Source organism: Grampus griseus (genome assembly GCF_964374135.1).
Source record: "Grampus griseus genome assembly, chromosome: 6".
NCBI lineage: Eukaryota > Metazoa > Chordata > Mammalia > Artiodactyla > Delphinidae > Grampus > Grampus griseus.
In genome coordinates, this window is record NC_139000.1 from 30,263,431 (window position 1) to 30,276,488 (window position 13,058).

Here is a 13,058-nt window from a genome sequence, read left to right on the forward strand (position 1 = left end):
AGTCAATGTTTACAATGTGGGGCCCTCTGCTTTAAAGATTGAAATTTAGCAATTTCCAATTCCTATTAAATTCCTTATTGTTAGAGAGGTTTCCCATAGAACTAATTTCTATTTTTGATAATCTCCATTGTTCAGGGAGAAACGTATTAGAATTTTAATGCTCTGAATAATCTATAAATTACAAATACAATATCAATACTTCCTGGCTGATTGAGTCCCATTCTTCTGGCAATGTGAGGAAGTGCTCTTGAAGAAACCCATGTCTGATTTGAGCAGGAAACATGTGTTTAATTGCATTTATCCCACAAACATCACTGAGCAGTTATACGGTCCAGGTACCATGTTGTGCCTAAGATCCAAAGATGACTCAGTGTGACAGATACTTAGATGAACGCTGAAGTCTCAGCTGGACAGCCTGCAGTGTTATGAAGCAGAGCAGTGGGAAAAGGAGGATTTGTTCATTCCTCACAGCAGCTGTACGGAAGAGACTGCTCTCAGAATGTGGAGAATGTCAAAATCCATGCCGCTGAGGATCTTACAGTCTAAAAAGTCAAAGATGGAGTTAATTGGCCGCAATTAGGTAGTTGCTAGGAAAAGGAAACATAAGGATGACACCAAAACTTTTGCCCTGAGCAACTGGAAGGATGGAGTTGCCATTAATTAAGATAAAGAAAACTGTAGAAGAATCAGGTTGTGAGGTGGGTGAGAGCCACCAGGAATTCAATTTTGCTAATGTTAACTTTGAGATAATTCATAGATATCCAAATGCAGTTGTCAAGTAGGTAGGTGGTGATCTTCCAGAGTTCAGGAAGGAGGTCTGGACTGGAGATACAATTTTCCCCAAAGGGAAAAATAAATTTTAAGGATTTATAGAGCAAAACAGATATTCCCAGATACAGATATGGTTAATGGAAGGCAACTATAACAGGGGGAGAAAGCAAAGATAAGAGGGCAATTTTAAAAGAAATGAAAAACAAATGAGAGAAATAGACATGCAAAGAGACAAGCTGATGCGTGAAGAAAAGATCAAAGTAGAAATGAATATATGACTTATAAACAACTGGGCATGGAAGAAGACACATAAGGATGATGATGCATTTAGACAACGCAAAAGTAGATTCATACATCTCCAAAATGAAGACTGGAAAAAACGGGATTATGATAGAACTAGTTCAAGATAAGAAAAGATAACAAATTTATAATGAATATAAAAACATAAGATTAGTAAAACTTTATATGCTGAATAAGAAGAAAAATCAGGGGCAACAGGTCTTAAAATCTTTAAGAACATGGCAACATTATTTACAGTAGGAGATTTTTATTTAACTTTAGTAAATTTTAGAGCAAGTTTTTAAAAAGTAAAAATAATACATGAATTTGTAATTAAGCCAATAAATTAAGATAAATACTGCAGTTAACATTCTATTATTAAAGAATATATGAACACAAATATATCATCTTCCAAAAATCCAGAAAAGAGAGAGGTGGGAGGAGATCTAGAAAGAAGGAATTAACAAAACCCAAGTTAATTAATTAGAAGAAATCCTAAGATTAGTATAAATGATATTATATACAGTTCCATAGCAACAAATTCTTAGGAGGATATCATTCGCCAAGATGGACCCAGAGAAATAGAAAGTTTAATAGAAGAGATTGAAAAAGTGATTGAAAAATTACAATTTTTTAGAAAGTGGTAGGCCCAGGTAGTTTTACAACTTACTCTTGCAAACTCAAATGGGAAAACAAAACAATAAACATTTTAGTTGGAATTGATCTAATACATTTCTTATGAAAGTTATTTGCTTTCTGCATTTTTAAGAGTGCCTTCAGTCTCATTTTGAGAGTAATACAATAAACCTTCTCTCAAATGAATTATAAGGGGGAGAGTATAATGAGCTCTATAATTTACTTTTTAAATGCCCTAAATGAGTTAAAGCAATCAAGAGAGAACTTCTACAAGCTCTCTTGTCCATATCCACCCACCTACTTGCCTCTGGACCCTGTATTCTCTCTGCCTTCTCTCATGTCCATGCTCCTCTTTTGTCACAGCAAAGAGCATCACCCCCTCTTGCACCTTAGAGCACAATCCCTTTTGCCCCTCAAGGGAACTGTCCCAGGAATTCTCTCTCTTCTATCCTACATCAACAATTTTTCTATTTTTACTAGATCATTCCCATCATCATAAAAGCCTGCACATATATATATACTTATATTTATATATGTACTTAATTTTTCCTCTCCACCACTATTCCATTTTTGTCCTCTTTATAGCATAACTCTCTGAAGAGTTATCTCCAGTTTCTCTCTTTCCATTTTCTCTTGAAACATTAGGCTCCAATACTTCACTGAACTTACTCTCATGAAGTCACCAGTGGCCTACATGTTTCTAAAGCGAACGGTCAGTTCTCAGTCCTCATTGCATTTGAGCTGTTAGAAGCATTGACACAGCTGATAAGTGTCCCCTCCTCGAAAAATCCTTTTTACTTGGCTTCTAGAACACAACACAGCCCGCTTTATGTCTCTGGTTACTTCTCAGTTTCCTTTGCTAGTTCTTCCTCACCTGCAACACCTCCAAATGTTGAAGTGCCCTGGACTCACTCCTTGAACTTCTTCTCATCTACAATTACCATTATGATCTCCTTAAATACCCTATATAGACTTTTGGCTCCCAAACTGTACCTCCAGTCCAGACCTACTTCGTGAACTCTGGAAGATCACCACCTACCTACTTGACAACTACATTTGGATATCTATGAATTATCTCAAAATTAACATTAGCAAAACTGTACTCCTGGTGGTTCTCACCCACCTCACAACCTGATTCTTCTACAGTTTTCTTTATCTTAATTAATGACAACTCCATCCTTCCAATCGCTCAGGGAAAAAACTTTGGTGTCATCCTTATGTTTCCTTTTCCTAGCAACTATATGAGCCATCAGCAAATCCTGTCAGTGGCAGCTTCAAAATTTATCAAGATCCAACTAATTCTTCTCACCTCCACTGCTACTACCTCAGTCTAAACCATCACCAACTTTTGTCTGGTATTTGAAACAGCCTCCTAACTGGTCTTTCTGCTTCTGCTCTTGTCTCTCTGTAGTCCATTCTCAACACAACACTGAGACGAGCCTGTTAAAATGTAGGTCATGGGCTTCCCTGGTGACGCAGTGGTTGAGAGTCTGCCTGCCGATGCAGGGGACACGGGTTCGTGCCCCGGTCTGGGAAGATCCCACATGCCGCAGAGCGGCTGGGCCCCGTGAGCCATGGCCACTGAGCCTGCGCGTCCAGAGCCTGTGCTCCGCAACGGGAGAGGCCACAACAGTGAGAGGCCCGCGTACCGCAAAAAATAAATAAATAAATAAAATGTAGGTCATATCTTATCACTTCTCTGCTCAAAACCTACCAGTGGCTCTCCATCTCACGTAGAGAAGAAACAAAGTCCTTACGGTGACCTACAAAATCCTATTTTCCCCACCTCCCACTCCCCATAAGTTTTTTCTGACCTCATCTTTAACTCTCCTGCCCCTCCCTCCCTTAGCTATTTCTCAAACATACCCGGTACAGTCACACTCAAGGACACTGGACTCCTTGCTCCCTATACAGGGAATGCTCTTTACCCAGATATCCTCTTGGTCAGCTCCTTCCCTTTCTTCAACCCTTTACTCAAATATCACCTTCTCCTGGCCTCTCTAATCTAAAATTCCACCCTACTGCCATCAACCCTGACACATCTTATCTCCTTACTCTGCTTTATTTTTTCTCCTTTGCACTTAGCACTAACATCCCATTCATATTCCCTACTTATCATATTCTGTTCCCTCGATAGACTAAAAGCTACATAGTTTTGTTCACTACTATATCCCCCAGAATCTGGAATAGTGCCTGGTAAAAGTGAGTATTATGGAATGAATAAATGATTGATTGGGTGATGTTTTGTTAACATCTTTGTTCATTTATTTTAATGCATAAGAAAATATTTTAATTAGTAAGTCAAGTTTTGTGTGCAAATGTGGCTTCTAAAATATATTAAATACATTAAACACTGATCTTGCTTATATTTGTGAACTGTCTCAAAAACATTTTTTACATAATTTGAAAAGTTCAGATTTTATCTCAGCTCCTATTCAAATCAACACATATTCTTAGTTAGTGACATAATTGGGAATTTTACTGAAGTAATAAGTTACCTCCAAGCAGATTAACCAATGACCTTTATCCTTTCAAGCAGAGTGGTATCTTGGGAGATCTGCTGATAAGAAAGATGGATACCTGAACTGCTTTGTTAAACACTCACTATGCACAAGGCACAGTGCTAAACCAGATTCTCACTCATGGAGTGCGATTCAGACCTTTATCATACCATGACAGAGCTATTGTACTAGTCTTCGAAGTGGTCTCCTGGTCACTATCTCTTCCTTCCTATAGACACATTGTACCTGTTGCCAGAGCAGTATTACCAATGCAGACTTATGGTTACATCATTACTCTACTTCGAAATCTTCATGGCTCCCCTTTTCCTGTTAAATAAAATCCAGCCTCATAAAATGGACATGCAAAGCCTCTAGAGTTCAGTTGCAACCTGAATATGTTTCTACTCTGCTGTCCAATCTGATTGTTATACTTACCACCCCTTGTTAAATTTTCCACCTCCTACCTTTCCTCATGATATTTGAACTGGAAGATTTATTGAGAATTCATAGCTAGGCTGGAGAAGTAGTATGATCAGCACAGAATGTAGTGGTATTATTATTGGTCCCTGTGACCCAGGCTCTAAACTACTATTAAAAGAATTTAAGATTACTTTTCTCTCTTTTTTTTCCCACAGTGCTCTGTGGGCTTACATTTAGCTCATAATCAACTTAAATACTCCAGGTCTTATTTATATGACCTTCCATCAAGCCGAGTTTTACACATTCTTAATACAGTTTGTGAATTAAATGCAATCATGTGCATTTGACCCTCTCAATATCACTACTTTTCTTTCTGAAACTATGTATCTCTTGATTTTGCCATTTTTTCCACTTCTGCTATTACCTTAGCCCTTGTCACCTTAAGGCCCTTGTGAAACAGGCAGAGAGAGAGGAAGAGAGGAAGCAAGAGGCGGAAAGGAGCATTATTCCTCACAGGTGAAACTGTGCTCAGCCACCTTCTCCTTCCAAACCATTTCCTATATAGCTAGCAGGAAAACAAAATCTTTCTAAAATCAAATCTGATGATCCTGTCCCTCCTCAGAAAAATTCTCTCAATGGCTCTCCATTAGCTTCATCGTGGCCTCAGTCCTTTTGTAACTCACTTCTCACCCTCATCTCCAGCCTTATTTCTCACCACTTACCATCATGCAGCTTGCTCTCTCTGTCTCTGGCTTTTGCACATGCATCTCCCTGTGCTGACAGCACCAAGCCCCAGCTTCTCTTCCTGGTTAACTGTAACTCCTTCTTCAAGACTCAGCTCTCGCACCTGCTCCTCTCAGAAGCCTTCCTTGTCACCCCTAGATTGTGGGTGCCCTTGCTTTCTGTTCCAATGGCACCCAATTCTACCTCCATCAGGATGCTTATTACACTGGTTTAGAATTGCCTGTTCGCTTTTCTTTCTCCCCATCACTAGACTTTGAGCTCCTTGAGAACAATGAGTGTGTCTTTCATCTCTATAACTCACACTAAGAACAGTGCCTGGTATTTGTATCAGTTTATCTTGCCAATAAAATTATTCCTGATTTTCCTTTTTCTTGTTCATCCAAGAAGAGTCCAGGGCAAGATAAAAAGGAACATGGTAGAAATCACTTCAAGCAAAAGCAAGATTTCAACACTGTAATCTTTTAGCTAACATAGTGAATATTCAAACTTGGCTATGCATTGTCATTCCATTACAAAGAATACATAGTGAAGGTGACAATAACTAAAGCTATTAATGAGATTTTTAACTTATCCTCTCTGTAAAACTGAAAATAAAAGTAATCCATCATTAATGGGGATTCTCTGAGACCCAATTTCTTGGTGCCAACTGCATAGTGAAACAAACACTGGATTTTCCAATCTGGGAAAATGAAAGACATTTAGATCCTGACTGATATGTCTTTCTGTGATAGATGAGTGCCTCAAAGACAACTGAGCATTGTTCTTTAGTCATGGCCATGCTGAATGCTATTTAACATCGATAATGAGGAATAGGTTTTACTGGAATGAGGGAGTTATATAATCTCTAAAAGATTCCTGAAGACCGCTTTTCTGAGATGATTTTAGTATATATTTACTCAGTGGTAGTCCTTCGTAGGTCCATCCAGTTAAAAGTCTATAATCATTAAGCCCCAACTATTCTTAAAATAATGAAGGGCTTCTCTTTCTACAACTTTAACTTTACTTTCCTGATCACTAAATTGACCAAATAAAATTATTTACTAATAACTGTTTTATTCCCTAGGCTATGTCAGTGTGTGTGTGTGTGTGTGTGTGTGTGTGTGTGTGTGTGTCTTAACAAATCTAACAGTAAATTGCTCATCAGAAACACAGTTGTAGTCACCCTTCTATTATAGTACCTAGGTAATTATCAGTTGATTAATCTGTATATTTTAATGATTTGGTTCCCTACTTCCCTAAAGAAGCAGAAAACTGTTTGAAAGTCTAAGATAACTGAGACTTCATTACTTGTTGCTAAACAGAATTCATTTTAAGTGGTAGAGTCCCACTGGGGAGAGCTAACATGAATAATTACTATTATATGCAATCTACCAAAATGAGCAGTTTCATTGCATTTAGTGACAGTAGCATCTTCAAATGTGATTTACATTTATATCTGTAATGAAAATTAGTATATTCTTCACACTTTCTGATTTTTCTGTTTCTTCTATGGCAGCACAACTTCTTACTACTGGTATTTGCATTTATAAATTACAGAGTAATGTTTGTGGCAAGCAATGGATGAATGTGTTTCATGAAGAAACACATTCTGTATCATCCAACTCCTCATAAAAATCTTCTATGTTACAGTCCACATTTCAATTTAATTTCTTTTAATTTGAAATAAGTCTTGAGTAGCCTCTATGAGTTTATCATAATGCAGTACTTTGTGCCTCCAACTAGAAAAGTTCTATTAAAAGACTAGGAAAAGTGACCTGGGACAACCTTGACTGAAAAAATTTGAATGACATTAAATAATAATTACCATATCTGGAACATCTGTTCTATGTCAAAAGGTGTGGTATATACTTCACATGCATTATTTCTAACCCTTGCAGTAGAAATAATTTAAAAATAAAAATGTAATAACCTCCCCCATTTTGCTGATGACAAAACTGAAGCTTAGAGTTCAGTAAATTTGTGTCCAAGGACAATACTAGAAGGTGGGTGGACCAATATTCTAACACAGGTGTGTTTGATGTCAAAATGTGGGCTTTATTTCTGACACAAGGCCATAATTAAGAGTACAGAGGGGGCTTCCCTGGTGGCGCAGTGGTTGGGAGTCCGCCTGCCGGTGCAGGGGACATGGGTTCGTGCCCCGGTCCGGGGGGATCCCGCATGCCGCGGAGGAGCCTGTGCTCCGCGGCGGGAGAGGCCACAGTAGTGAGAGGCCCGCGTACTGAAAAAAAAAAAAAACAGTACAGAGGTGCCTCGAGCTCATATATTACCTCTTATTGTCTTATCTTCCCAAACTCAAGAAAAACAGAGACTGACCAAGCATTTCCCTGCCTTGTCCATAGCAGAACATATACTGACAGTGCCCTGGTTCCCAGGGTTAGGAATCAGTATATCATTCAGTTGGTAATTTTCCTTTCTTTGACTTCTGGCAGAAGCTCTCTCTAGAGCCAGAGCCAACTGTTTTTCTCTAATGACTTAGAGGGAGGTTAGCCTGAGGCTGTCCTGGGAACTGCAAGTCTATTTATCATCTTTTTCTTTATTCCATGGATGGTATCCAACACGCAGCTTAGACTGGCCTCATGCTGACAGACATGTCGATTGTTTCCACGCTAAACACTGATAACAAGATCTGGCTATTTTCTAGAATTATGAATATAATTTTAAGCAATCATAAAAGTATATACATATGTATTATAACTTATTCCTTGCACCAAAGAGAATATATTTATTGAGCTGATTTATTTGCAATTGAATGTGGTGAGCAGTAGAAATGAGACATGTTAAAGATGCTGAGAACCTTCATAGCTTGGAAATTTGTAAGAATATATAATTAACCATTTACAACAGAAAACAATTAACACATTCCTTAACTAGGAATAAAGATTTGGAGTAAGACCACAAGTCAAGCACCCAGCCCAGGTGTTAGAACCTGAGGTTGAGATCTCATTTGCTCAATGAAATAGGGACTCTTGTCCTAGAAAGAGTCCAGCTTATTAATTCCTAAAGTAATTACAGGCAGTGCCTTTTGAAAAAAAATAGAGTTTCTTCTTATTAAGACAGAGAAGAAAAGATGAGCACCGCTTCCGGACTTTGGCCTCACCTCTCTTCCTCACTTTTTGCCTTTGCTCCTCTTTGACAGGTTTCTAGCCAACACCACTTTCAGAGGCCTCAGTGGTTCCATCAAAGTAAAAGGTTCCACTATCATCAGCTCAGAAAACAACTTTTTCATCTGGAATCTGCAACATGACCCCCTGGGAAAGCCAATGTGGACACGCTTGGGCAGCTGGCAGCAGGGGAAGATTATCATGGACTATGGAATATGGCCAGAGCAAGCCCAGAGGCACAAAACCCACTTCCAACACCCAAGTAAGCTACACTTGCGAGTGGTTACTTTGATCGAACATCCATTTGTCTTCACACGGGAGGTAGATGATGAAGGCTTCTGCCCTGCTGGCCAACTCTGTCTAGACCCCATGACTAATGATTCTTCCATACTGGACAGCCTTTTTAGCAGCCTTCATAGCAGTAATGATACAGTGCCCATCAAATTCAAGAAGTGCTGCTATGGATATTGCATTGATCTGCTGGAAAAGCTAGCAGAAGACATGAACTTTGACTTTGATCTCTATATTGTTGGGGATGGCAAATATGGAGCCTGGAAAAATGGGCACTGGACTGGGCTGGTGGGTGAACTCCTCAGTGGGTCAGCCCACATGGCAGTCACTTCCTTCAGCATCAATACTGCACGAAGCCAGGTGATAGATTTCACCAGTCCTTTCTTCTCCACCAGCTTGGGCATCTTAGTGAGGACCCGGGACACAGCAGCTCCCATTGGAGCCTTCATGTGGCCACTCCATTGGACAATGTGGCTGGGGATTTTTGTGGCTCTGCACATCACTGCCATCTTCCTCACTCTCTATGAATGGAAGAGCCCCTTTGGTATGACTCCCAAGGGGCGGAACAGAAGTAAAGTTTTCTCCTTCTCTTCAGCCTTGAATGTCTGTTATGCCCTCTTGTTTGGTAGAACAGCAGCCATCAAACCCCCAAAATGCTGGACTGGAAGGTTTCTGATGAACCTTTGGGCCATTTTCTGTATGTTTTGCCTTTCTACATATACAGCGAATTTGGCTGCTGTCATGGTAGGTGAGAAGATCTATGAAGAGCTTTCTGGAATACATGACCCTAAGGTAATACTTCTTTTAACTCTAGATTTCCTAATTGTCAATTTTAACTCCATATATTGTATTTTATGCTGTAGTATGTCTATATTCTTTCATCTAACAGAAGAATATTCTCTGAACCATCCATAGAGACTAGTCCAAAAAAGCCTGTTGCCTGGATGCACTAAATATTTCATTGTTTTATTAAATGAAACAAAAAGAGTGAGGGATGCTTTTAGGAGATGTTTGTTCCAGAGAAAGTCCTTCTGGTAGAAACATCTATTTGTGCAGTTTTTCCTTTGTTAGTTAACCATCTGGCAGAATAGCTATCAGGGAATAGTCTTACAAAGTATTTTCACCTAAAGTAAACTTCAAAATGAATTAATTACTTCTCTTGGGAATTAATGGAAATAAATAGTAAGGTCCATATTTTAAATTGTAAAGAAACTTTTTTTCACCATGAAAAATTGTAAAATGGAAAGAACTAACATTTTATCATAAGCACCCAGAGTCGGATGCTAGAAAACTCAATGGGTATAGATAAGGAGTACTGAGCTAACTGAGGTGGCAAGGTTAGCTAGGAACAGGGTGTCCTTATAGAGTAAGGAAAACTGATCACCTTGGGGTTGGAGGAGTGTGACAGCAGTCACATTACAACGTCCAAGAACATTCAAGAAAATTGTATCTATTCTAGGCCTCCTCTGATATCCTAGACATCCAACTGTAAGGGTAGAAGGGAGGAAGGGGGTGAAGTTCAGGTAAGCAGGTAAAGCAGTGGTGATACTTGAGTAAGGACAGCCATGTCTATGTTCTCTCTGGATTGAAACAAGACCTCTTTTGTGACTGGGAGTATGGAGAACTTGGTCCAACCTGGTGGGAGTAGAGAGGAGGGGGTTGTCAGGGCTCAAAGCAATTAGAATAGGACTCCAGGGAGTACTACAGTCCCAATGGGGAACAGAATGCAGATCCAGAGCAGAAGTGTATACCAATGTGTAAGACCCATCTAGGAGAGACTGGAGAAAGCTGCAATTCAGTGGGCATCCCCAGGACACAATGTGTTTAAAGCAACTTGAGCTAAGCTGAGCGTTTCAAACAGTGAAACATTCACCATGCTTTTTCAAATATCCCTTTTCACATCAAATCTCATGGTATTGAACCATTTACTACATATTTTTATCAAACATTTAAAATTAATTACATAGAGCATGAACAAATAGGACATTTACAACTGTCTTTGTTAAATGATGGAGTGGCCCAGAAGGCTGGTGGCAGCTTTAGAGGATTCTCATAAATGGTTTGGATTAGGATATGGTCTGTTTTGCAAACAAATGAACATGAGAAATTTGACCCATATACTGAAAACCTCCTCGTAAGAGGCGTGAACCTCATGAAAAGATTCAACAAACAATGGGTCATTGACTAGGCAATGAATTGCATCACTTCTTATTGTGCACTCAGGACTTTAGATTATCAGCTGGAGTTTAGTGAACACAAATAAGTTCTGTAGTATAAATACATGTGTTATCCTGAAGAGAGATTTTGGTGATGCTTCAGCATTCACACTGCACTGGTATTAGCAGCCTCTATTTATTCTTTGCCCCAAGAGGCCTATAGATCTCCCAAAGGTTCACCATCTTAAAAGAAACTTACTCGAATTTTCTTGCAAGAGTCTTGCAATGTGATGCTTAAATTACAAACTAGACTTGGAAACCATTCAATCCAATCTAGTATAAGAAACAATCTAATATATATGCCTGTTGTTGTGAAGATTCCAGACCATTATTGTACGTAAAAAGATGAACACAATACTGACTAGAGTTTCATTAATCAGAACCAAAGATTACCAAAATTGTTATGGATGTTACACATGAGAAACCTGAAGTAATGATTATTTTAGGGATTAGAAAGAATACATAAAGATAAACCATACACAGAAGTAAAAGTTTTTTTAAACAAAAAGAAACAACCATTCCAACCCCAACTCCACCAGAATAAAAAGGTGACATTTTTATAATCTAACATAGCCCACATGACAGAGTGAGAGGAAATGGACAATGTCAACTTTGTGTTACATCTAGTAAGGTCTTAAAGAAGTGGGACAAGCCTAAATCTAAAACATTTTCAACTTTAGATAATAAATGAAGATCCACTAAGGTTCCCAAAAATGTATTTCTCTTTCCTAATGTTGTTTCTATATTAAAGTCTCTCACTTTTTTTTTTTTCATATAAAGACACCCAGATTATTTGATTAAGCAATACTCGACATCTGGGCTTTTGGCAAATAATGTTGGTGACAGAATTGTTCAGTTTTCATCCAGATGTATGGTATTATGCAGATGACATAATGTCCTCACCTTCCCATGGAGAGGTATGATCAAAATAATTTCCATACCCTTTCAGTCACTCAGCATTCATTCTTAAGTATATTCCACTCACTCACATGAGCTCTTTTCTCTCCTACCAATGCTCAAATCTTTGAGTGACTCTATCCTTTTTTTACACTAAATGATGTGGAGAAATTCAGAAGTGAATAAGTCAAGTAGGGGAGAAAAGATAAAAAAGATAAAAACACAAGGAGAAATAACTTAGAAAGTTATAAGTGTTCGTAGGATTGAAAATTAGTACAGCCACTATGAAAACAGTCTGGAGGTCCTCAAAAAACTAAAAGTAGAACTACAAAAAATAAAGTTATAAGCATGCCAAAGTTTAGAAACAAATATGTAAAAGTTCAAGGAAAGTGTGATCACCTTCAAGGGAAGGCTTAATTAATAAGATAAAATGTGTGCTTATTCTTGAAGAAGACTTGGAATTTGGACATGTGCATCAAGGAAAGAAGAATGGACATTCCAAGCAAAAGAACAGAATGAACTACTTGGAGGTGGAAAGTATAAGGCACAGTCAGGATATCTTCAGGAGTTCTCTTTAGTCACAGCATGAAAGGAAAGAGAAGATCCAAGTCTGAAAAGTAAGTTCGGTTGAGATATCACAGGATCTTTGACATCAGGCTAAGGAAAGTGAATACTTGACACTAGAGGTCCATTGACATTTTTGAACAGTGGAATAGCACAGAGAAGCAGAATCCATTTAAGATGGTTTTTTTGGCAGCAGCACGTAAACACGATTAGAAGAGAAAGACAGTGGACAGAGTTGAAGTTATAGCTACTGTCACTAATAAAAAGAAGAAAGAGTCAAGAAACATTGCGGTGACCAGGTCAGTAGGACTTGGCAATTAATTGGATATGAGTGGCAACAAAGAGTCACACCTTCAAAGTTGCAGGCCCGAGTGTCTGAGGGGATGGTACCATTCAAGGAAGCAGAAAAGGCAGTTTAAGAGCTAGAAAATATGATGATCAGGTCAGTTTCATACTGGGCATCTTAAAAGCTGTATTGGACATCCAGGTGAAATGCACCAGGCATTGGGAAACATGGAGCCAGAGTTCAGGAGTGACACTGAAGCTGGTGGGAATCTCGGGCAGAGAGGTGACACTGCGTATTAAAGCACTGGGGGAGTATGAGACCCCAAGGGAGAAGGCAGTAGGGAGAAAAATTA

The 13,058-nt window shown here is 38.8% G+C and overlaps 1 protein-coding gene across 1 annotated transcript in view; it reads left to right on the forward strand.

The window, feature by feature from the left end:
- The window catches only part of GRIN3A (glutamate ionotropic receptor NMDA type subunit 3A), a gene marked incomplete at both ends in the record, with an annotated part of 149,463 nt that overhangs the window by 51,398 nt on the left and 85,007 nt on the right, over nt 1–13,058 (forward strand). The window contains one exon of the mRNA XM_082655896.1: nt 8,488–9,535. Coding sequence (XP_082512022.1) covers nt 8,488–9,535 — 1,048 coding nt within the window. The remainder of the gene's footprint in view (nt 1–8,487; nt 9,536–13,058) is intronic.